Source organism: Chiloscyllium punctatum, chromosome 11 (genome assembly GCF_047496795.1).
Source record: "Chiloscyllium punctatum isolate Juve2018m chromosome 11, sChiPun1.3, whole genome shotgun sequence".
NCBI classification, from domain to species: domain Eukaryota; kingdom Metazoa; phylum Chordata; class Chondrichthyes; order Orectolobiformes; family Hemiscylliidae; genus Chiloscyllium; species Chiloscyllium punctatum.
In genome coordinates, this window is record NC_092749.1 from 45,557,949 (window position 1) to 45,582,474 (window position 24,526).

Genomic DNA, 24,526 nt, shown 5'->3' on the forward strand with positions numbered 1-24,526 from the left:
TGACCAATTGACTATCAATTTACTTACCTCCCCCAACTCACCTACCACACCCATCTCTTCGCCTAGACACCTACTCACCCAACTACACACACTCATCTCACCCCATCCTCCGCTTCACTTCACATCCCTGCTCATCCATCTACCCATCCATTCACTAATCCACACTCAAAGACTCTAACTTTAGAGTTACCAGACAGAATATAGTAATTAGGGCTGTAAAATCCATGCCTTCTCCTGACTCTGCTCCCCAGTGTTTGCTAAGGAACGCCATGCTTACATTTCTGTATCAGCTAGGATTTGAAGATCCTGGAAGAAATGTGCTGTTGGGTTGGGAGAAAGTACCTCTGTGTGGGACAATGCTCTGTCATGTCCCTGCAGAACTATTCAAAAAAACAGTAAGAAAGTTCTGCTAGTCTTCTGCTACTCACCTCACCCAAGATGAGGAAGGTTTTCTGATTGTTTAGTTTGCTGAGTATAAAGTCAGCTGCTATATTTCCTGACATTACAACAGCAAATACACCAGGTTGTAATTCACCATGAAATGTGTGAAGTCATGAAAAGCATTCTATTAATTCATGTTCTTTCTTATATTTAGAATTCATTAAATGCAAAAGTACACAAATGCATTAAATATGAAGTGAGAATGTATTGGGCACTTGTGCTATCAAACTAATTTGTATCAAATTAATTCCATACTAATTAAGTTATAATAAAGCAATTAAAAATGATTTTCATTATTGGATAAATTATCCCCCATCAAAAACATTTACAGCACAATTGCTACAAAAATAGCACACTTTAGAAACCTACCATGACAGTTGGATCAAAGGATTTATTACTTTTACTCATAGGATACTTTAATCATTTTTCTTGTGGAAATACATTACATCAGATGTCAGTAAAATATCTTAGGAGTTAGCTAGGAGTTCAGTAATTTTGACAATAATTTCCTCCATTTTAAAATCGATATCCTTAAATAGGCACTGGCTATTGCTTGGAACCACATTGTTTATGTAGACCACAAACCATGAATGAAAATAAATCAAGCAAACAACAGTAACACATTATCTACAAAAGCCAGATGATGCAACTGCACAAACAGCAGTCAAGGTCTATTGTTGTTACAATGATTTTATTTCATAATCCAGCAAAAGAGGCACAGTCTTCAAGAAAATTTAATCTCAGTAAAGGCAATAATAAATTAAGGGAGGGTCATAGTCTGTAAACTGACAGCAGCATGTCATTTCTCCAATCTGCAGAATCTGTACAGGAGCAGTAAAGATAAAAGGGATAAAGCAAAGAAGCTTTAGTGAGCTAGCTGACCTATGATAACGAGGTAGCTACAATTCTCCTTATACTAGGGAGGTTTCTAAAAAAGTAAGAGCTTTGATTTCTGATTGTTGGACAGTAATTCCTGCTGTGAATGGTGCTCAGCTGCAATTCCTTGACATCAAGCTGCATGCTATTGTTTTTCTCATGAAAGTAAACATGAAAAATTATAAATGTGAAGTACTATGATGCTGATGGCACCTGTTGCAGTTTATGTTCACAAGAGTTAATGAGAGAAATTACTCCATGTTAATTAGTTTAAGCACATCGGGCAGTGGAGAATGAATTTTAGGTCATGATACACTTGCAGGAAGATTGAGTACAAGTTATCAAATGCCAAATTGGTACTGACTTTCTTCCAAGCGTTGAGTTCTGTTGAAAGATAATTGATTAACTCTATTTCTCTCCACAGATGCTGCCTGACCTGTTATGTATCTCCACCATTTTCTGTTTTCTTATTTTAGATTTTCTGCATTTTACATGTATACAAGTGTTGAGGTTATCTGACAACTTGGAGTCAGCAGGTGAAAATTTGAATGTTTAAATTTTGACCTAATCCTAGTTTTAAGATTCTGATCAATATATCCCAAACTCGCGTGTCACCTTGTCGTCAAGGTAATTAAACTTCTTTTAAATATTTCAACCATTCACTTAGATGAATCGCATTCTGTCAGGTTTCGAGTGAGTTAGGAAGGCTATCACAACCTCCAAGAAGCCATCAAGTTTCTATTTATCTTTGAATACTCATTGAATTTCAAAAGCTGACTTGTATGTATCTCGGGAAGAAATCAGTGTGATTCCATCAACAACTGAATCCACAAAGATAGACATGTGTCTTGTGGAAGCAAAAGGAGAACCCAGAGACTTTATGCACTAGTTAGAGTGCAAGGAGCACTGACAGACAGTCAGCATGACTTCGAGCAAGTGAGAAGAGGACCCAGAGGCAATCAGTATCAGTTAGAGAGAACAAAAGGAGAAAATAGGTAGCATTGTTCGGTGAACAGATATTAATCTAGCATCACTGGCTTCAGCGGTCTTGCAGGAAATGTTCAGCGATGTTTTGTGCTGGGAGGTGTACAAGAGACAATGAGGCTTGAGGGCCAAGAGTGCGGTGCTGGAAAAGCGGAGCAGGTCAGGCAGCATCTGAGGAGCAGGAGAATCAACGTTTCAGGCATAACTGCTTGAGGGTCATCAGGGATTGACAGCCTGAAGATTATATGGACAGTGAATGGGTCAATACGGAGATGTTGTCATCTCTTGAAGGACCTCACATTGCTGGATTTTGCAGTCCCGTTCCTTATAGATCAAGTCACTTCTCCCACCCACTTTGGTGTGGTATCAGGTATTTTCTTTGCCTTTGCATAGTTGCAATTTCTGGGAAGACAGACAGTGAGAGCAAACGTGTCTCTGAGTAATTTCCAGCCTCTGCCTTTTTGCCTCAGTGAGGCCCCAAACATCCAAGTTCCCTTTCTTGCAGTCATTGGAAGGAAGTAGATACTGACTACATGAGTGTCTGCAAGTAGGGCACTACACAAATAGAGCATCGCTGAATGTGACAGCTCCTACTTTGATATATATGATGTTGGAGACCTTAACACTGGAGACTGGCAAGAGGAGAGAGGACATGCTTTGGTGGGAGAAGGGGTATCAAGGGGCTGTCTCTGAAAGGAATGGCAGGGTGGTTCAGGGGTTTAATTCAATGCTGGAGTCTGACTCCACAGCAGAACTGATAGCAGTTACTGAGGAACACCACCTTCTTTGGAGGCTAACCCTTTAAACAGCACCAATGAGGGATCTTGCACCTGATGCATGTTCACGTTTGATAAAAGAAACAAACGTTTTCAGTGTCTTGGCATCTGCACTAGCGGCAGCCCAGAATCCAATGTTTGCTCTTATTAACACATCATATTCACCTTATGCCATTTTATTTTACACTTTAAATGCTTGTTTCAAATAATAAACTTGTATCAAGAAACTGAACTAGAATGATAAGATGTCTGGCAAGAGAGTCCATTCAGATATCTGTTCCCAACCTTCCCATATTGAATAAGGGGAAGATTGAAAAGAATTATTAAGTATAAAAAGGTCTTCACATAGTAGTGAATATAATAGCTGCATTTATGTGGTCATACAGATTAATGCACTTTTCTCTTTCTTCTCCATTCCCTGCCAATCACATGTTGTAACTTACAACATTTTTATATACTTGCTACTTTTTTGTGCAAAGGATCATCTTTAGGTCTTCTGAGCATTAATTATTCAAACTAACACATTTCAACATGCCAGTTTTAATAACCAGTTTATATATTTCACTTGTTCATAATCAGGTAACACTTATTAATATCTTCATAATTTACAGAAGCTGATTCAGCATCGCTGTGTAAGATATGCTAAATTACTAATTTCATTCTTTTTATTAAATGACAAGCCTTCTGTGGAAATTCATTTCTAGAACCCTTATGACAAGCTATAGTGTCCAGATTTGTTATAGATTCATTTTAAGATTAATCATTTTAGAAGGTGAGAATCTTGTTTAAGCAGAATATGCCAATGATGGAGTGTGACATTTCAACACCTGACAGTGGAAGTGCCAAGGAATGGTGCATAGTCAACTGAAGTGACATGATCATTGCAAGCATCTATGGATGTTAATGAACATCTCTTGAGTCAGTAGGCGTGGTAAACTATCAGCCAGAAAGATATCATTAAAACTGTATTTCAACAGTAATCTTAGCAAATGTAATGAAATACAAAAACATGTGATAATCTTATCCTTTTACAGTTTATTTTAAAAACCATTGTTCTGTTGGTGACATGGATGTAAAACAATATCAATGATAAACATGAGGTGTCACTTGTAGCTTAATGGTAGCACTGAGTCAGGAAGTTATGTGCTTTGGGCGGCACAGTGGTTAGCACTGCTGCCTCAGTGCCAGAGACCAGGTTTCAATTCCTGCCTCAGGCAACTGTCTGTGTGGAGTTTGCACATTCTCCCTGTGTCTGCGTGGGTTTCCTCCGGGTGCTCCGGTTTCCTCCATGTCCAAAAATGTGCAGGTTAGGTGAATGGACCATGCTAAATTGCCCATAGTGTTGGGTGAAGGGGTAAATGTAGGGGAATGGGTCTGGGCGGTTCACTCTTCAGAGGATCGGTGTGGACTTGTTGGGCTGATGGGTCTGTTTCCATACTGTGTAATCTAATCCTTGAGGGGCTGTGGCTTCAGTGTATTTCTGTCAAAAGTACTGCTGCCTGAGACATTTAATTGAGGCTCAACTTAACCTTGTAGATGAACATGAAAGATCCTGTAGGTCTTTTTTTTAAAAGAAAAAACCAAATAAGTTCTCCCTGTTGGCCTGGCCAATATCAACCAACAACTTCAAAACTCCATGAATTTCTTGATCTTTGTTTCCAGGGATAAGCTATTCCTCAATATCCAACACAAGCTCACTGTCTCCTACAACTGTCTGACTCTATTCTATTTCATCATTTTTTGGTCTCCATCACATCAGTTCTGACAATGCCACCTTCTATATCATTGTGATTGATATGACTTCCTTTTTCCTCAACTGAAAATTGACTGTGATTGGCAGGTCCTGAAGAAGGGCTTATGCCCAAAACATCGATTCTCCTGCTCCTTGGATGCTGCCTAGCCTGCTGCTTTTCCAGCACCACATTTTTCAACTGTGATTGGCAGGGCCCTTGATTATGCTCTCTGTTTCATACACTCGGCTCTAACCCTTTCTTCACTAATCTCTACATCCAGTAAATCGTGTTTTGCTAATTGCACCAAGTGCAGCATGGTGCCTCCAGCAAAAATATCTTGTGATCTCTTTTCAACCTTGTGAAGGGACAATTCATTTCATGATACCCTGATCCACTCTTCAATGATCCTCAACATCCAATCTCTCCCTTCCCATTCCAGCATAAGAAATGTAATATCTGCACTTAATTCTATCCTTTTCACTGTTGCGGTTCCAAATGTTCCTTCCAAATGAATTAACAAAAGTACTTGTAGCTCTTTATCCTCCGTATACTGTATTTATAGTCATACAGCACTGAAACAGACCCTTCAGTCCATGCTGACCATAATCCCAAACTAAACTAGTCCCATCTGCCTGTGCTTGACCCATATCCCTCCAAACATTCTTATTCCTGTACTATCCAAATGTCTTTTTAAACATTGTAACTGTATCTGCATCCACCACCTGCTCTAGAAATTCATTCAGCACTTTTTAAAAAAAAAATGCCCCTCATGTCTTTAAGATCCTTTCTCCTCTCTCCTTTCTTTAAATGTATTACTAACAATGAATCCTCCCCCTTACTGGACAAACCAAATGCAAATAGGGTGAGTTCCTGTGTGAACATCTAAGTACACCAGCATCATTCCCAAGCCATTTGAAATTCCTTTTTGCTCCCTGTCCTTGGCCTCCTGCTCTATTCCTAGGAAGTTTAATATAAGCTGTTCTATTTTTTATCTTTATCTATTTAATCAAGTTTGAAGCTGTTAATTTAACTTTTAAAATGCATTCTTTCATAGGATGAGTGTGTCACTGGCAAACTGTCTGAGACTAAGCCAGCCTGAACACAATGATGTCATACCTGACCCCAAATGTGCTTCCCATCACATATTTATAGCATCACTAAAACTGCCTATTTCCACCTTGATATTTGTCCTGCCTCAGCTTATCAGCTGTTGAAACCCTCATCCCTGCATCATTACCTCGAGGCTTGACTATTTCAAGGTGCTCCTGGCTGGTCTCCAACATTCTATCCTTCATAAAAGGCAGTTTTGGATCACCTCCTGATGTCTGAACTCACCAAGTCCCATTTACCTGTCTACTGTATTTGCTTATCTGTGTTAGCTTGCAAGCAAGTAACATCAGAACACTTTGAAAACTTAAATTTTTAAACTGTCTTTCAAATGGCTTTGGGAACTTACCTCTCCCTTTACCTGTAATCCCCTCCAGCCCTGCAAACCTCAGATGTTTGTGTTAATCTAATTCTGGCCTGTCAAACATTCCTGACTTTAATTGCCTCACCATTAGTGGCAATGCCTTCAGTTGTCTAGGATGTAAGCTCTAAAATTCCCTCTACACCTTTCCACTTATGTTTTCTCCTTTTTAAGAGATTCCTCAAAACCTTTTTTAAGCAAAACTTTGACACACTGACCTAATATCTTTTGTTTCCTACTTTGTTTTATAATGCTCTACAAAGCAGCTTGGGATTTTATTATTACACTAATGGTGCTACACAAATATAATTTATTGTTGTTATTCTGGGGAGAAAACACTTCAGCAAATTTCCTGTTCAGAGAAATAGGAAAGAATTTACGGCTTTAGGTTCTGGCCTTCTACATCAGGTCATCCTTCCTGCTGGGCCACATCTGCCAAACCAGACAGCTCCAATCTTTCCAATTCCTTTTTTCCGCTCAAACCCTTCAGTCTGAAAATTCAAAGCTAAGCAAAGGGAAGGTGTTCCATGTTCGCATTCTCGCATCATCATAGTGACTTAATGGACCTTCGAAGGTTGATGGTTGGAATCTAGATATGGACTTCCTGCTATCATTTCTGATCCCATTCCAATAGTGGAAAAGAGGTGGGTGTTACTCACAAATGAGGAAAATCCGAAGCAGGCCAATTGAACTCAGTGCTGAATTCAAACAGAATATATTTTTGCTGGATCAAGGGCCTTAGCCTGCAGTATAGCAGTCATGAATCTTTAGGATAAGGTCAGTAGAACAGTCATGCTATGAAGTTATTTAAATTTCTAACCATTTAAATAAAGTCTGGATGCCCAAGCCAGTGAAAGTTTAAAAAAACCTTCTGTTCCAAGAATTACAATTGGTATTTGCCATTATTTTTGCAAAAGCTAACATGATATTTTTAAGAATGCTTGGCTAAATTCCCCAAGTTATAATTACCTCTGTAGAGAAGCCCTAAAATCAGTTTGATCTTTATTAAAGGATTGTTATTAATTATTAAGTTGAGTTCTGGAGTCACGTGTAGGTCAGACCAGGTAAGAATGAAAGTCCCTTTCTCTAAGGGACAAAAGTGAACTAGATGGGGTTTTTTCCTGAAAATTGAAAATTATGAGACTTTTTATTCCAAACTTCTTTTAAAAATTGCATGCAAATTTCACCCTCTGCCATGGTGGGCTTTGAATCAATGTCCCAACGCTACCTGGGCCACTGGATTAACAGTTTAGTGATAATACCAGCAGGCCATCATCTCTCTAAGATGATACTGTATCTGGAAATCTCCAAGCAGGTTACAGCTAATGAACAATTTTTGAAGAGATGGAAAACAACAGTTTTAAATTTAGGAGCTGATGCTGAACATTGAGCACTGAAATACACTAACTACCCAGAAAATCGGGTGCACTGAAAATGCACTTCAGCTCTCAGCATTGCCTCCGTGTTGGTGGGGAAGTCAAAAGGCAATAAGCAATCAGTGTATAAGATGGAATAGGAGTCCTCCAAATACTGTTCACATTAATGCTGACCCCATTACCTAACTGGAATGGCTGAGGTAGAGATTCAGCTCTACAACCCCTTTTAAATAGTTAAATAAGACCCTTCTATCATTTTGCCCCAACTTCGTTGTTGCCTTGTGCCCTGCCTGAAATCTTATGCCTTGGGCTCAGTATCTACCTGTTCCATGCCAAGAAGACACCTGATACACAACAGGCAGCTAGCATTCAATGAGCAGATCTCTCACCATCACAACGTCAGCGCTTCCATACACAGCTGTGAGAAGCACCTGAATAGCAGTGGCACTAGCTGAACTGCCTAACACACTCATCATCATCCTCCCTTTTTTTAAACTGTCAAGGACATTTTTTTTCCCAATAAAGGCATTAAGCCGGAAGTTTGAATTTAAAAAATGATTCCCAATGGACTTCTCTTAGTCTTTAAGAACTATCACTGTGTCCTGATAAAAATAAAAGTGATGTAATTCAGCATAAATTGGGCACAGGAGAAAGCTCTATTCAGTCATTAGGAAGATAGCTAATTATCTCAAACCGTAATCATGATCTCTACGATTACGATTACTATACTAATTGGATGTAGGCAGACATACGCATTGCACACAATCAGATTCCATTCCTGTCCATTTGGACGGCTGCTGCAGCAGAGCCGAGTTGGGGCAGAGAAGCCAGTTAGTGTCAGGCTCAGAACATGCAAGGTCAGGACCAGTGGGCGATGACAGTGACTCAGCTTTCACTTGTGTCCCATTCAGTCCCTCACTGTTAACATATTGTCAGGAATATAGAGTTGTCACATCCTATGGAAAATGAAAACAGCTGATTTGGAAACTTGTGCCTTATTTTTCTCCATTGCATTAATTTAGTGTTAAAATGTAAAAAAAAGAGAAAATCCTGCCCTATACATTAGAATGATGAAAAATTGATAGAGTTGTGAATATTAGCACAAAACGGCCTGGCATAAAGATGCTGCAGGGAAGAACTATGAAAAACTAGAAAGTAGAGTGCAGCTACTTTGTCACACATTTACAGACATTTAATAAGTCTCTGCAGGCACACACGCTGAGTTAGTTTGGGACATGAACTGTACATTTAATTCAAGACAATGCATTTTTAATCCTCCTCTATATAAATCAGCAGGTTTTCAGAAAATAGGTGATTTATTCCCCGAGAGAGATGGTTGAAAAATTGTTGCAGCGCAGCCCCTTAATAATCCTCCCAATGCCAATCCTGGCTGCAGCTACTATATTGATTTACAGTGAGACCAAAAATTTTCTTGGACCATTCAGCCAGTTCTTACTCAAAGCAGTGGCAGCGGGTAGGAATTATAACCAGTACCAACAGTGGGAGTATCACAGAGGACAGGAACTGGCCTGGTGTACTGAACAAGGCGAGGCTATTCCAAGGAAAGAATGTGTCTGTGAACTGGGGCATACAGATTATCTCTGTGAAACAGAGAGAGGGGAAAAAAATAACTTTAATTCTTTTGTCAGTACAGGCCCTTGTTTAAATGAAAACTGCTATTGTTAAAGATTCAATAATCCACACCACTGCACTGCAGGAGAGAAGAAAGATTTATAGAGTAGCAACCCCATAAGTAGTAAATGCAATCAAAGCATCACCGTTTCAGGATTGCATCCACTGCTCATTTTTTATTAGCTGGCAACTAAATGGCTCCCTTGGTATTTGCTGCTTGCAGAAATTGTGACTTTTTTTTAAACTGAGTGCAGGCTAACTGAACTCATAAAAGGGAGATGCTTCAAATGTAAGTGTCTTTCATTGCAAAAGGATTTCACTTCTCTGCAGTTATTACTTAAATGGTAATAATTATATAACTAGGTATTGTTTTCATAGGCAACACTAGGGCAAGCTAAAAAGAGGGCATTTTTCACAATTCTTCTATTAAAAGCCATTGACAATATACATTTGATCAAAGGTACAATTTCAGTATAATTTCAGAATTCTTTTCCTAGACAGCTTCTTTACTGACAATTATTTCCAGATGAATAGTGCATTGGCTTTGGCATCTTATGCAATGAGTGAATTTCTAATGACGTGTATGTATTAAAATTAAAGAAATGTAACACAGCAGAATAAACATATCACCATAAATTACAAACAGAGTGTGTTCCCAATGTGTGTCACCATTAAAGAGAGCCACTGAGAGCTAGTTGTGCATGTGCCACTGTAGGTGAACACAAGTAATAATACTTCAGCTGGGGTCTGATTAGTAATTCAAAAAAAAATTGCAATTTCTACCCAGTTATTGTATTGCAGTCAGATTTCTGTTAGCTCTGAATTTTAAAGACAGCAGACCAAATATTGCTGACCAACAAAGTGCTCAGTGATGGGACGCTGTGATACTCAGAAAGGAGTTAATCTCATTACCAGAGACTGCTGATCAAATGCTTGAAGGACAATGAGTTCATTGGAATCAATACAAAGATGTGGTATTTCCTGCAGTACTGTATTGTTACAGCACACCGAACTTAGTTAATTTGGAAAGTTCTGAAGAACAGTCACTGAACCCAAAACATTGACTGCGCTTTCTCTCCACAAATGCTGCCAGACAGGCTGAGGTTTTCCAGCAAATTCTGTTTTCTTTCAAATTTCCAGCATCTGCAGTACGTTGGGGTTTTTTTTGCCAAGTTTGGAACCAGAGAGACTCCATCAAGAAATGGACCTGTTGTGTCCTATTGTGAAGAATAGGACAAGAGATAATAGGGACTAATTCCAGTGGCTGGGAAGAAAAGAAGTTAAAAGAAGACTTATGACCATTCAAAGCAGGACAACCCACAAAGAGAGAGAGAGAGACTGGACATACACTCCAGAAGATGGTCCAAAAATGAGACTTTGCAAAGGAGTACCTCTCTGCCAGGGCTGATCAACCTGAGGACAGACAGGTGATATGCAAATGCACACACACAACACACACACACAAGAATAGTTTAGTTTAACTATAGTATTTCATTAGTTCTCCCAAACTTTATAATAAAATTCAAAGTTGCTTTTAGTGCAATAAAGCATTGTGATTGTTCAAACGGAAACTTGTGTCCTGGAATTGTTGCTTGAGATCACTAGCAAGCATGTAGGACAGAGGTCAACAGTTTGTACCTGCACTGATCATGGGATAATTCAACTTGCACAATTCTTCAACTTCTGACCCTGAAGCACATTTCATTCTAACGAGTGCTCTCATTCTGCATGTACGTCTGTAGTGCTCCATCTAATGTCATCCTTAAATGCAGCCAATTACAAATATAGTTTGCTGTTTTCACAAATGACTTAGTAATTACAGTTACTTTCTAATTCCAGCAATTGTATACTTACACTAATTGTTTCAATAAACCATGCATGTTGTAGATTAAGAGGTTACACATAGACCATGATATTATCAGTCTCTATCAACATAGCTCTGCTGCTGCATGCCGGCCACTGCCTGCTCATATATCAAGCCTGTTCAGCTCCTTTTAAACATTGTGCGCTCTATTCCAAACAGTCCATGTGGTTGAAAGCCTGTGACCTGCAATGCCCTAAACTCATTAATGGCCTGGAGAAAAATGCAAATGTTAGCCAAACTCCTTCAGACAGTCAGAACGCATTTACAGCATTTCAAACATTCATAGAAAACAAGTAATGAGGCTCTTGTGGGGCTCTGCTAGAGGCCCAACCTCTGATGCAGGAGGGCTCGGTTCAAGTCCCACTGCTCCAGAGGTGTGTAATAACAACTTGGAGCAGATAGATTGAAAATATTAGGACAAATAATGCAAGTGGGCTTTTGCAATTCATAGCCGGCCTTTGCTTTTAAGTTTGTTGCTGTCTTCAGAACTTTTGTAGTTGCTAGCAATTATTGCATGCAATTATTTGCTCTCTCTCTATTCAAGGAAAAAATAAATTCCTATAAAATTGTTATAACTGTATCAATTCTGCTACCTGTGCTTCATGAAGTAGACCAGCAGCATTATAGAGTCATAGAGATGTACAGCACAGAAACAGACCCTTCAGTCCAACTCGCCCATGTCGACCAGATATCCCAACCTAATCTAGTCCCACTTGCCAGCACCTGGCCCATATCCTTCCAAACCCCCCCCTATTTATATATCCACCCAGATGCCTTTTGAATGTTGCAACTGCACCAGCCTCCACCACTTCCTCTGGCAGCTTCCATACACTCACCACTCTCTGCATGAAAATGTTGCCCTTTAGGTCTCTTTTATAACTCTCCCCTCTCAACCTAAACCTACGCCCTTAGATCTGGAGTACCCCACCCCAGGGAAAAGACCTTATCTATGTACCCTATCCATGCCCTTCATGATTTTATAAATCTCTATAAAGTCACCCCTCAGCCTCCAATGCTCCAGGGAAAACAGCCCTCACCTATTCCGCCTTCCCCTATAGCTCAAACCCGCCAGCCCTGGAAATATCCTTGTAAATCTTTTCTGAACCTTTTCAGGTTTCACAACATCCTGCCGATAGGAAGGATACTAGAATTGCATGCAACATTCCAACAGTGGCCTAACCAATGTCCTGTACAGCCCTAGCATGACCTCCCAACTCCTGTACTCAATACTCTGACCGATAAAGGAAAGCATACCAAATGCCTTCTTCACTATCCTATCTACCTGTGACTCCACTTTCAAGAAGCCATGAATCTGCACTCCAAGGTCTCTTTGTTCAGCAACACTCCCTGGGACCTTACCAATAAGTGTATAAAGTTCTACTAAGATTTGCTTTCCCAAAATGCAGCACCTCACATTTGTCTAAATTAAACTCTTTCTGCCACTCCTCAGTCCATTGGCCCATCTGGTCCAGATCCCATTGTAATCTGAGGTAACCTTCTTCGCTGTCTACTACACCTCCAATTTTGGTGTCATCTGCAAACTTACTAACTATACCTCCTATGTTCACATCCAAATCATTTATATAAATGATGAAAAGTAGTGGACACAGCACTGATCCTTGTGGCACTCAACTGGTCACAAGCCTCCAAACTGAAAAACAACCCTCCACCACCACCCTCTGTCTTCTACCTTCGAGCCAGTTCTGTATCCAAATGGCTAGTTCTCCCTGTATTCTACGAGAAGTAACCTTAATAACCAGTTTCCCATGGGGAACCTTGTTGAACGCCTTACTGAAGTCCATACAGATCACCTCTACCGCACCTCCCTCATCAATCCTCTTTGTTACTTGTTAAAAAAAACTAAGCAAAGGCTCAGATAATAGATTGCTCAGAGGAATATTCCACTACCTGCCAACCAAGGTGTTCAAAAGGACTGAAATAAAATGAAGAACCACAGATGCTGGAAATCTGAAACAAAAACTGAAATTACTGGAGAAACCCATTAGGTGTGGCAGCATCCATGGAGAGAACGCGGAGTTACTGTTTCAAGTCCAGTGACCCTTTTCAAAATATTAACTTTGCCTACTCTCCACAGATGCAGCCACACCTAATGAGTTTCTCTAGCAATGTGTGTTTTTGTGAAAAAAGACTTATGTCTATATCTAACATAACCTTGGCCAACAACAAATGTTCCCATGATGCAACCTGAAAAACACAAGCACCATCAACCAATGGTCCAAGGCAACTCCAACTAACTGCGAAAATATCTGTCTGCAAATGAATGATCAAGTGTATGAATTCCAGACTGTAAAACCCAAACTGTTACAATTCAGAAGGTTCTTCCTTAGAACCATCTCTCAGTGTGAACAGGATGTCTGACACTCACGTTTATATATGTCAGCTAGGGCTCCCTGATTGAGCCTGATAGACAGTCCCAATCAGGGAACTCATATTCTATAAAGTCCCCCTGGTTGATCTTGCTACAATCAATACAAATACATAAATGTCAACAATAGCATTTTAAGATCGTCAACTGAAGGTTGGTTGTCAAAAATATAGTGATGGTAGTAATGGCATAATGGTTATTCTGCTAATATAGCATATTACATGCAATTACTAAACACTGAAACTGGTATTGTTAATGAAATCAGATCTAATATAAATGAAAAGCCTCCATTCAAAATAAACATTTTATTTAAAAAACAATAGGACATCAGGTTGGCGTTTCAAGGCTACTATATAATAATGGTTAAAACATCACCCTAACATTTCAAACACAAAAACAAAATCGGAAAATGCTGATGGACGGGTTGGACCGAAGAATCTGTTTCCATGCTGTATATCTGTATGAATCTATAATTTGTCAGGTCCAGTGACCCTTCATCAGAACAGTTCTAAGGAAGGGTCACTGGACCCAAAACATTAACTGATTTCTCTCTACAGATATTATCAGACCAGCTGAGTTTTGCTAAGATTTTGTTTTCTGATTTTCAGCATCAGCAGTTCTTTCATTTCTTTTATTTAGTTTCCCCAAAATTTAATGCGTGTTTTTCTGAGATACATGGGGTATGTTTTTGAGATACATACAATACTCAAGAAAAATTTCAGTCTTCTACTTCTACATTGCAATGTAATTTGTAGCACAATTTTTTTCTGTAACTTACATTTTTTTGTCTTATTCTGTTCACACTAAATTCCCATAAACACTACAGTAATGACACTTATGTGAAATGAGCTAATGAGTGTTTAAATTTAATACACACTGGAACATAGTATGGTTGTATTAAGTGCTCATACTCAGGCACTTAATCAGAATATATACCCTGATGCATGCAAATAATCCTCCTAAATGGTAATAATATCTGAAAATAGTAGCAATAAACAGATGTTCCATCAGAAGAGTGATTGGCACTCTGCTGTTGAGTGTTTTAAAAATGAAATGAAACAGATCATTGGACCCGTCAACTCTTTGTGTTTTTCTTCATACTCTGCCTAATCTAATCTGTGGAAGAATCATTCCATGAAATATTAATCTGGCTTTTTTGTTGGGTGTTGATAGTCCTCTAATACCTGTCTAATATTTATTTTAGTTAATTCAAGTCTTGAAAATTTGCAACATGTTGCACCTCAAAACCAATAAACTGAGAAAGCAAATTCAAATTTCATCTGTTACAACCTTAAATTATGCAGCTCTGCTTAAAAAATGTATTACATACTTTATATATTTTTTTAAAGAATTTTCTTGCTAAATAAACTGAACACCGGTTTAGAGGCAGCACAGTGGCTCAGTGGTTAACACTGCCGACTTACAGCACCAGGGACCCAGGTTCAGTTCTAGCATTAGGTGACTATCTGTGTGGAGTTTGCACATTCTCCCTGTGACAGCATGAGGTTCTTCCCATACTTCATGGAAGTGCAAGTTTGGTGGACTGATTGTGCTAAATTACCCACAGAGTCCAGGATTGTGCAGGCTAGGTGGATTAGCTACAGGGAATGCAGGGTTACGCAGATGGTCTAGGTCTGGGTGTGATGCTCTTCTGAGGGTCAGTGTAGACTCTGTCGGCTAAATGGCCTGCTTCCACACTGTAGGGATTCTATGACCCAGAGGACATTAACTATATTATGGTAACTAGTACCACTGAAATAAAATTATTTCTCTCAACTCAGCAAAACAACGAACCTATATATTTGTTAGGTATATAATTGAATTTTGGACACTGCATACTATTCAGCAAATGTTAATATTATTGGAACTGTGTATTGAAACCACTGACAAAACACAATTACAACCCACAGTGCAACAAAACTGTTGCACCATAAACATAAAAGCATCAACCAAGATGGATCAGGATGAATGGAAGGTACTTTTACTTTCTAAAGTGTACATATTACAATATTTATTCATTGAGACAATACAATCACATATTGAAAAAAAAACAGACTTACCCTTTTTCTAAGATTATATGTTAGGATAAGGTTTCTTGAAAAGGAGTTTGCAAAGGCTGTATAAAATTCCAGTACTTTCTGCAAGGCATCTCTTTTGATAACATGAAGGTCACAATAAGTCAGGGCTCTAACATTGACGCATGACTGCGCAAGGGTATTTTCCTTCCAGAAAACATCTCCAAATACATCTCCCTTCCCTGGGCAAGATTTAAAAGAAAACAAATGAGTTACAGAGTTGTGACATTTTTGCACCATGAGAATTTTTTGATCATTTACTTTCAACACTGGTATTCTATAACAGATAATATTCCAAAGATCATGTCAAATGTTAACACGATCAGATAAAATGCTGCTGTTTACCATTTTACAAGAGCAATTTATTTTATGTCAAATTACTTCAATTAAGAACGACATACATTGGAATACCATGTATTAAGCATACATCACACAACTTCATTATTTTGAAATTGAGCAGGTAACCATATCGTGTTAAGGGTATTTGATGGCTAAACAATCAGACTTCATGATGAAATGTATGTATGATATAATTATTGCATATACTAAAATGTACTTCAAAATTGTTTGTAAATAAGAAGCATCTTTCCCCAGAAATTATGCATTACTGTCACTCTGTAACAAAAATGGTAGGACAATTGCAGCATTTTATTGTATGTATCCTCATTAACAGTACAGCAATTGTTAACACATTGGGACTTGAACAATGGTAAGGGCTTGATATTGGAAAGTTTGAAACGATAGTAAATGGCATATGCTATGTTGTATAAATTCATTCCACAGGATGAAGGCATCTAGACCAGCATTTATTGTCCATTCCTAATTGTCCAGAGGCAGTTAAAAGACAACAACATTGCTGTGGGTCCGGAGTCACATGTAGGCCAGAGCAGGTAAGGATGGCTGTTTTTTATCCCTCCTCCCTAAAGGAAACCTACCATGGTGGGATTTGAACCCAGATCCCTGGAACATTAGCTGGGTGTCTGGATTAACAGCCCAGTGATCATACCACAAAGCCATCATCTCCCCTTGTGCTGTACTAAATGTATGGAAACAACACGTGTTCCCCATGCAGAACAAATCACCATGCTACTGAAAACGTCCACGTGGAATTCTTAGCCCAAAGCTAAGAACTATAGTTAAAAACTGGTCCCACAGCATGATAAGTAAGTAACAATATGCAGAAGAACCTTCACTCCTTTTAGTGTTGTCGACCTTACAAAACCTTGAGCCCAAAAAGAGCTATTTTCTCCCTCTGTAATATACTGGTTGTGCTCCAAATTCATGTTTGGGGCACTTCTGAAAGATGCGATAAGGCATTAAACCATTATTTTCCGCCACGTTCTCCTGGCTGTCTGTTTCTTTCATCAAGAAAACTGACACACACCACCAGCATTTATAAATTGAGGTGAGGTGGAGATGTAATGGTTGACAGCCTTAAATGTGTCACAAGTGGGAACATTGCAGAGAGCAAAGTTGTGGGAGCAGCAGTGATGCAATGTAAGTGTTTTCATTATTAGACAGGAAAGGCTGTCACTAGATCAGGCCCGCACTAATAGAAGAAACAGCCTACAGGAAATACTCATTCAATAGCAAGGCTATGACATGGGAATACATCAGCCTTGATATTTTCCACCTGTAAAAACTAAAAATCCTTCAAAATGTTTAGCTCCAACCGCGCAGCTTCCTCCTCTAGATTGGCAGGGTGCTGACGTAGCAGGGGCTCCTACACAAAGAAGCCGACTTGCTGTGCAAAAACCACTGTTAAACCTATTAAGCTTCCCACCATAGTCACACAGGTTGGCATGAATGGGCACAGCTGCCTATAGGAAAAAAACAGCAGTGGGCAGAAACATGTTAGCAATCCAGATCAACACAGTTCTTAGAAAATTTTCTGGGTTTCTTCTTCTGAGCCGAACCCACCTCCATGAGTAGGAAGATGTTTCCCAGTGTTTCCCACTGCAAAATCAAATACAGGCAGCAGCTGTCTTCAACAAATCTAATGACTCAACAAACAAAAAGTGTTCCTGGACTAAAAAAAGTACACACTAAAAACACAAAAGTATAAATGCATAATATGAGAACAAAAGGACAGCACTGAGCATGACAGATGTCACCTGACAGGTGCACAATATACCAACGTCTTAAGCAATAGTTTGGAACATAGCTTATGATATTATGTAAACACTGATACACTGTACAGGACAGACACATTTATTAGCCTTGGGATAGCCCTGTGATGAGGAGGAAATGCCACATTGAAGGGTCTGATAGTACTTGCAGTGGATTGAAATATCTGTTCCCAGGAAACATTTGAGAGGATATTTTTGGACACTAAAGCAGGTAATAAGATTTGAGAGCCAGAGATTTAGATCACTCAAGACAGAGCTGTCAGTGCCTGAGGCTGGTGGACTAATTTTGAAATCAAAGAAATGGTTTAAGCATGCTGAGCTTTCTGAGGTGTTTCAGGGTTTTGCAATGGCAGAAAAAGTATCAGGATGAGGAATGAGCTTTACATCACTCGGAAAGCTGCAGCTCAGCAGGGTAGGAGGTATTTAGGATTTAGCAGGATTGAAGATGTGAGGGATGATTATCTTGAGGGGCTGACAGATTAAGATCCAAATTGCCTTCAACCAAGTCATCAGGCCCCACCTTCGCACTACATTCTCACACAAAACCCCTTCCACTACGATGCCACCTCATCTCAAAAAGCAAAGTGTTAAACTCACCTGACAAGGCCTCTGCTCAGTGTGCAGTTGGTTTTACAGATTGTGATGTTCGCTCACAGTCTATTAAAATTTATCACAGTCCTTCTAAAAATACACTACCCTAACTTTACCTAAAAAAGCAGCAGGTATTAAATTGCCACAATGGGAAAAGAACATTAACTGTATCATTATGATTTTTACTCCCATTTCTCCAAGATTCTGCTCAGCTCAGGTGTTTTCTAACAACAGAAACATTATATGTTATAAAAAGCCATGTTATCAAAGACATCCTGTGTAATCACAGATGTCATTGTTTGAAGATCAAATCTGAACATTAACTGTTTCTTTATTTTATTCAAAACACTTAAATATACATGTGAATTTTTACAGTATCATCTAAAATTTTAAAAACTTCCAACAGGAAGATATGCCTATATTGGTAGAAATAGTAATCTGTGTAATATAGCTATTACAAACCTACATCGGCATTCACTTCCTATCCAAATTCATGTGTTATTATTAAAAGTGTCTGTCTATGGAAGTTTCCATGGTGTAATTACACCCCTTCAGCTTCTTAAGCTTAAATAAACCAATTATGTCAATATGAGAGATGAGCTGGCTAAGATAGATTGAAAATATATTAAGTAGTATTACCGTTGACAAGCTATTAAGCGCATTTAAGAAAATATTTTATAATCTTCAATGAATACAAATTCCACAAAGAAATAAAAGCCCACAAGAAAAATGAAACATCAGTGGCTAAATAAAGAGGTTAAGACTAGCATTTTATTACAGCTTGAAAATGTTTCCCTGAAGATAGTTAGCCTAAACTGTGTGGAGTTTGCACATTTTCCCCGTGTCTGCGTGGGTTTCCTCCGGCTGCTCCGGTTTCCTCCCACAGTCCAAAGATGTGCAGGTTAGGTGAATTAGCCATGCTAAATTTCCCGTAGTGTTCGGTAAGGGGTAAATATAGGGGTATGGGTGGGTTGCGCTTCGGCGGGTCGGTGTGGACTTGTTGGGCCAAAGGGCCTGTTTCCACACTGTAACGTAATCTAAAGTAATCTAATCTAAAGATTGGTAAGGTGTTAGAAACCAGGAAAGAATGATCCAAAGGAACAAAAATAATGAGAAGAAACCAGCAAACAATATAAAAATAGTATGTAAAAGCTTCGATAGGTATGTAAAAAGGAAGAGATTAGTGAAAGTATTTAAATGTCCTTTGGAAACTTACAGAGTAGAAGTTATAATGAAAATAAGGAAAAGACTCAGGTTGTTGAAATCACTACTTTCTATCCATTTCTACAGCACGTTTTAACTCCAGAGTTTGCCTGTCGTGTCATAGACTGGAAACAGATTTTTTTTAAATGACTGTCATTGTGAAATGCTTTCTTACCTGGGCAATTTAGGTACCCTTGTACACAAAACACAAGTTCAACACTCAGGTCCAGTAATCACTTAGGAAAACAAATTAAATGTTGGCTTTTTTATCCATTGATCGGAGTACAGAGAAAGGAAGTCCTGCTGCTTTGGTACAGAGTTTTAGTATGATTACACCTGGAGTACTCTATACAATAGAAGGATACATTTGCCTCATATGTGGTGTGACAAAAGCTTACTAGATTAATTCTTGAGGGGCTTACTTTATGAAGGTTGAACAGGTTAGGCTATATCAATTGGAGTTAAGAGATTGGGAGATGAATATATTGAAACATATAAGATCCAAGAGGATTGGATACAATGGGTAGCTGGTGGATGTTTCCTCATGTAGGGGAGACTAAAATCAGTTTTGGAATAAGCAATTTTCTCTCATAAGACAGAGTCATAGAATCATAGAGATGTACAGCACGGAAACAAACCCTTCGGTCCAACTCGTTCATGCAGACCAGATATCCTCACTTAATCTAGTTCCATTTGCCAACATTTGGCCCATATCCCTCTAAATCCCTCTTATTCACATACCCATCCAGATGTCTTTTAAATGGTACAATTGTACCAGCCTCCACCACTTCCTCTGGCAGCTTACTCCAGACATGCACCACCCTCTGCATGAAAAGGTTGCCCCTTAGGTCTCTTTTATATATTTGTCCTCTCACCCTAAGCCTATGCCCTCTACTTCTGGATTCCCCCACCAGAGTAAAGGCCTTGTTCCCCCTCATGATTTTATAAACCTTTATAAGGTTGTCCATCAACCTCCGATGCTCCAGGAAAAATTGTCCCAGCCTATTAAGCCTCTCCCCACAGCTTAAATCCTCCAACCCTGGCAACATCCTTGTAAATCTTTTCTGAACCCTTTCAAGTTTCACAACATCCTTCCGATAGGAAGGAAACCAGAATTGCATGCAATATTCCAAAAGTGATCTAACCAACATCCTGTACAGCCGCAACATGACCTCCCAACTCCTGTACTCTATACTCTGACCAATAAAGGAAAGCATATCAAACGCCTTCTTCACTATCCTATCTACCTGTGATTCTACTCTCAAGGAACTATGAATCTGCACTCCGAGGTCTCTTTGTTCAGCAACACTTCCCAGGACCTTACCATTAAGTGTAGAAGTCCTGCTAAGATTTACTTTCCCAAAATGCAGCACCTCACATTCATCTAAATTAAACTCCATCTGCCTCTCTTCGGCCCATTGGCCCATCTGATCAAGATCCCATTGTAACCTGAAGTAACCTTCTTTGCTGTCCACTACACTGCCAATTTTGGTGTAATCTTTGGTGCAAACTTACCAAACATACCTCCCATGTTCACATCCAAATCATTTATATAAATAATGAAAAGTAGTGGAGCCAGCAGCGATCTTTGCGGCACTCCACTGGTCATAAGCCTCCAGTCTGAAAAGCAACCCTCCACCACCACCATTATTATTGTCTTCTACCTTTGAGCCAGTTCTATATCCAAATGGCTAGTTCTCTCTGTATTCCATTAGATCTAACCTTGCAAACCAGTCTCTCATGGGGAACCTTGTCAAATGCCTTATTGAAGTCCATATAGATCACATTCACCGCTCTTCCCTCATCAATCCTCTTTGTTATGTCTTCAAAAAACTCAATCAAGTTCATGAGACATGATTTCCCATGCACAAAGTCATTCTGACTATCCCTAATCAGTCTTTATCTTTCTAAATACATCTAAATCCTGTCCCTCAGGATTCCCTCCAACAATTTGCCCACCACCAACATCAGGCTCACCAGAGTAGAGGAAAATTTTATCTCTCAGGGAGTTGTTAATGCATGGAATTCTCTTCCCCAAAAGCAATGGAGGCTGGGTCATTGCATTTGTTGAAGGTTGAGTTAGATGGAGTTTTAATGGACAAGGGAGTCATGCATTTGAGGGGGGCAGAAAGGAGGGTAGAGTTGGGAACACAACCCCATCAGTCAAGATCTTAATGAATGGCAAAGAAGGCTGAAAAGATCTATCCTACACCTAGTCTGTGTTTCCTTGGATGAAGAATCTGGAACTAGATGACATTTATTTTATAAACAAAACTAATGCAAAATGTAGCTTCTCAGTAAAGAATCAGTCTGGAAAAGACAAACATGTAGAAAGCATGTAGCATGCCTTCAATGACCTCAGGATTTTACAAAGCACTTTATGTACTTTTGGAGAGTATAGTTTTTTATTATTGTGTTGGGAATATTCACACAGAGTGACACAGCAAACAGCAATGTGCCAATGACTAGATTTATTTCAATGATATCGACTGAAGAATAAGTACAGACCCTGAAAACCACCTCCACTCTCCAAATAAAATGGAATCTTTTCAATCCACCTGAGACATCAGACAGCGCCTCAGTTCAAAGGTTTATTAAACAGTTCCAAAAGACTGTCCTTGTGACAGTCCTATAATTGTTCTGATTTTTTTAATTGTTCACTATCTTGCAGAAGCTATTCCACAGTAAAAATGTGCAGTATAGGAACATTTTTAAACTCATCATCATTGGGTCTAAAGAGGCCATGAGGTCTTGTTGATTGTGCCACAGATACGACCTGATGAGATTTAGAATGTGACAGCTACAGACTTGCACAGGTCTTCCCAGGATAGTGCTACATTTCTTAACTTATAGATTAATTTATTTATGTAGTAAGGTAATAATTACGCTCAGTTTTAAAGTACAAATATTATGCATCTTAGGGTGTAAACAATGCTTTATACATTTGGGTTGGCACAGTAGCTCAGCAGTTAGCACTACTGACTCATAGCACCAGGGGCCTGGGTTCAATTCCAGTATCAGGGAACTGTCTGTGTGGAGTTTGCACATTCCCCCTGTGTCTGTGTGGGCTTCCTCCCACAGCCCAAAGATGTGCAGGCTAGGTGAATTGGCTGTGCTAAGTTGCCTGCAGTGTTCCAGGATGTGTAGGTGAGGTGCCTTAGTCAGGGGAAATATAGGGTAGGAGAATGGGTCTGGGTGGGTTACTCTTTAGAGAGTCAGTGTTGAGCCAAAGGGCCTGTTTCCACAGTGTAGGGATACTAATCAACAGCCATAAGCAGCACGATTACCTCTTACTTTATAAATGTTAACTGACCTTTAGAGAATTTTTGTACATTCCATGCAACAAAATATTGTATCTAGTACTTCGTAACAAATAGTGACAATTTTCTCTGTTCAATCTTTAAAATATTCAGGGTTACTTGAAATTAAGTATTTGAAATTCCTTACCAGGAGGTAGTATCATCAATGGTTTAGAGTGACCACAACTTGTTTCAGTCAAACAAATAGCATTCACACTTTTTATTGTTTCCAATATAAGGTGCATCTGGGTTAAACATTCTGGGCTGAATCTTATTGGGGTCTGAGTGACATGAGTGATAGTAAAGTTAGTGGGAGAATTGGACAAGACGTCTAGTGAAACTGATCTCGATCTCAGGAGCAACTCATTGCATCCTTAATGGCTTTTAGAGCAGTAAGGCAGGTTTCTCATGAGGCAACGATGAGTTGCCAATTAAGAAGGATTAGAGCTTGTATAAATGCCTATTGGTGACCCAATCCATCTCATTAATATTCAGCTTTCTATCTTATCAAACTCATCAAACAAGCTAGGCATCAAGCAATCTTAACATAGAAACTACACTTACTCCCAACAATCCCTACATTGGATACTGGGCACCAAAATCTCAGGGCAAGCTCCTTGGGCACTGGCCACATGTACTCCACGTCCATGGACATTGGTATCCACCATCTGCCAGCCTCTGAGAATGCTCACTTCTGCACTTCAATGCTGCACCTCAGGTTGCACCAGGAACTATCACTGTAATACTGTAGCAAGGACTCCGTGCACTCAGGGATATGCACTCAGCTCATCAACTTGATCAGGCTCTTCACTCACTGTCATAGCACACACACTCTGAGCATACCTGGATGCTGATAGCATCTCTGCCTAGCATTGCTTGCATTGCCTTTAAGCACTCTACACCCTCAGCCAGAGATACCAGGCTCATATTATTTCTATTTTGCCTTTCAGGACAAAGGTCAGAAACAATGCAGGCAGGTTCAGACTGATAGTGCTTGTCTGGGTGTACAATGACCTTTTAGAGATGGCAAAGCACCAGAGATACCCAAGGAACTCAAGGATATCTGCTGAGCAGTGAGATGTTTAGCACAGACACAAAGGATGGAAGTTTGTCATGGTTGCCAGCAGTCCTCAGTCAGTTAGCCATTGGTCAGGAGGTCCTGGAATGGTAAGTCCAGAGGTCATGCGTGGTTAATGTTGTCAGGAATTTTAGGTGGGTGAGAGTGAGGGAGGAAAGATGGTGAGGGGAAGAGAGAGAGTGCTGGAGTCTGATCCTTGGTGGGAGCTGGATACAGCAGCAGAGATAGTGAGTGTAAGGTATCAAAAAGAAGATGGTGGCACATACCCTTCCTCCTACACTGCTGGGCATTCTTTCAGATGGCTGAAACTGCTTCAACCAGGTGGCAATCTCGCACCAGGCTGGATTGGTGTGGTATTATGGCCTTCACTGCTCATCCTCAAGGGAACAGCAAGTTCCAGGGTTGCATCAGCCTGTCCAGTAGTACATCCTGTGTACATAATGGGTGCCAATTTTCTCTGGCTGTCACTTTCAGGACAAATGTCAGGAACCATGGAGGCAGCTCCAGCCTGATAGTGCTTGTCTGGGTGTACAATGGCCTTTTAGAGATGGCAAAGCACCAGAGATGCCCAAGGAACTTGAGGATATCTGCTGAGCAGCGAGTTGCTCTGGGAAT

General features: G+C 39.6%; 1 protein-coding gene across 3 annotated transcripts in view; it reads right to left on the reverse strand.

Moving 5' to 3' along the window:
- The window catches only part of kcnh1a (potassium voltage-gated channel, subfamily H (eag-related), member 1a), a 293,626-nt gene that overhangs the window by 103,065 nt on the left and 166,035 nt on the right, over positions 1 to 24,526 (reverse strand). For all 3 annotated transcript variants that reach the window (XM_072580730.1, XM_072580729.1, XM_072580731.1), the window contains one exon: positions 15,597 to 15,793. In XM_072580730.1, the coding sequence (XP_072436831.1) occupies positions 15,597 to 15,793 (197 nt within the window). The remainder of the gene's footprint in view (positions 1 to 15,596; positions 15,794 to 24,526) is intronic.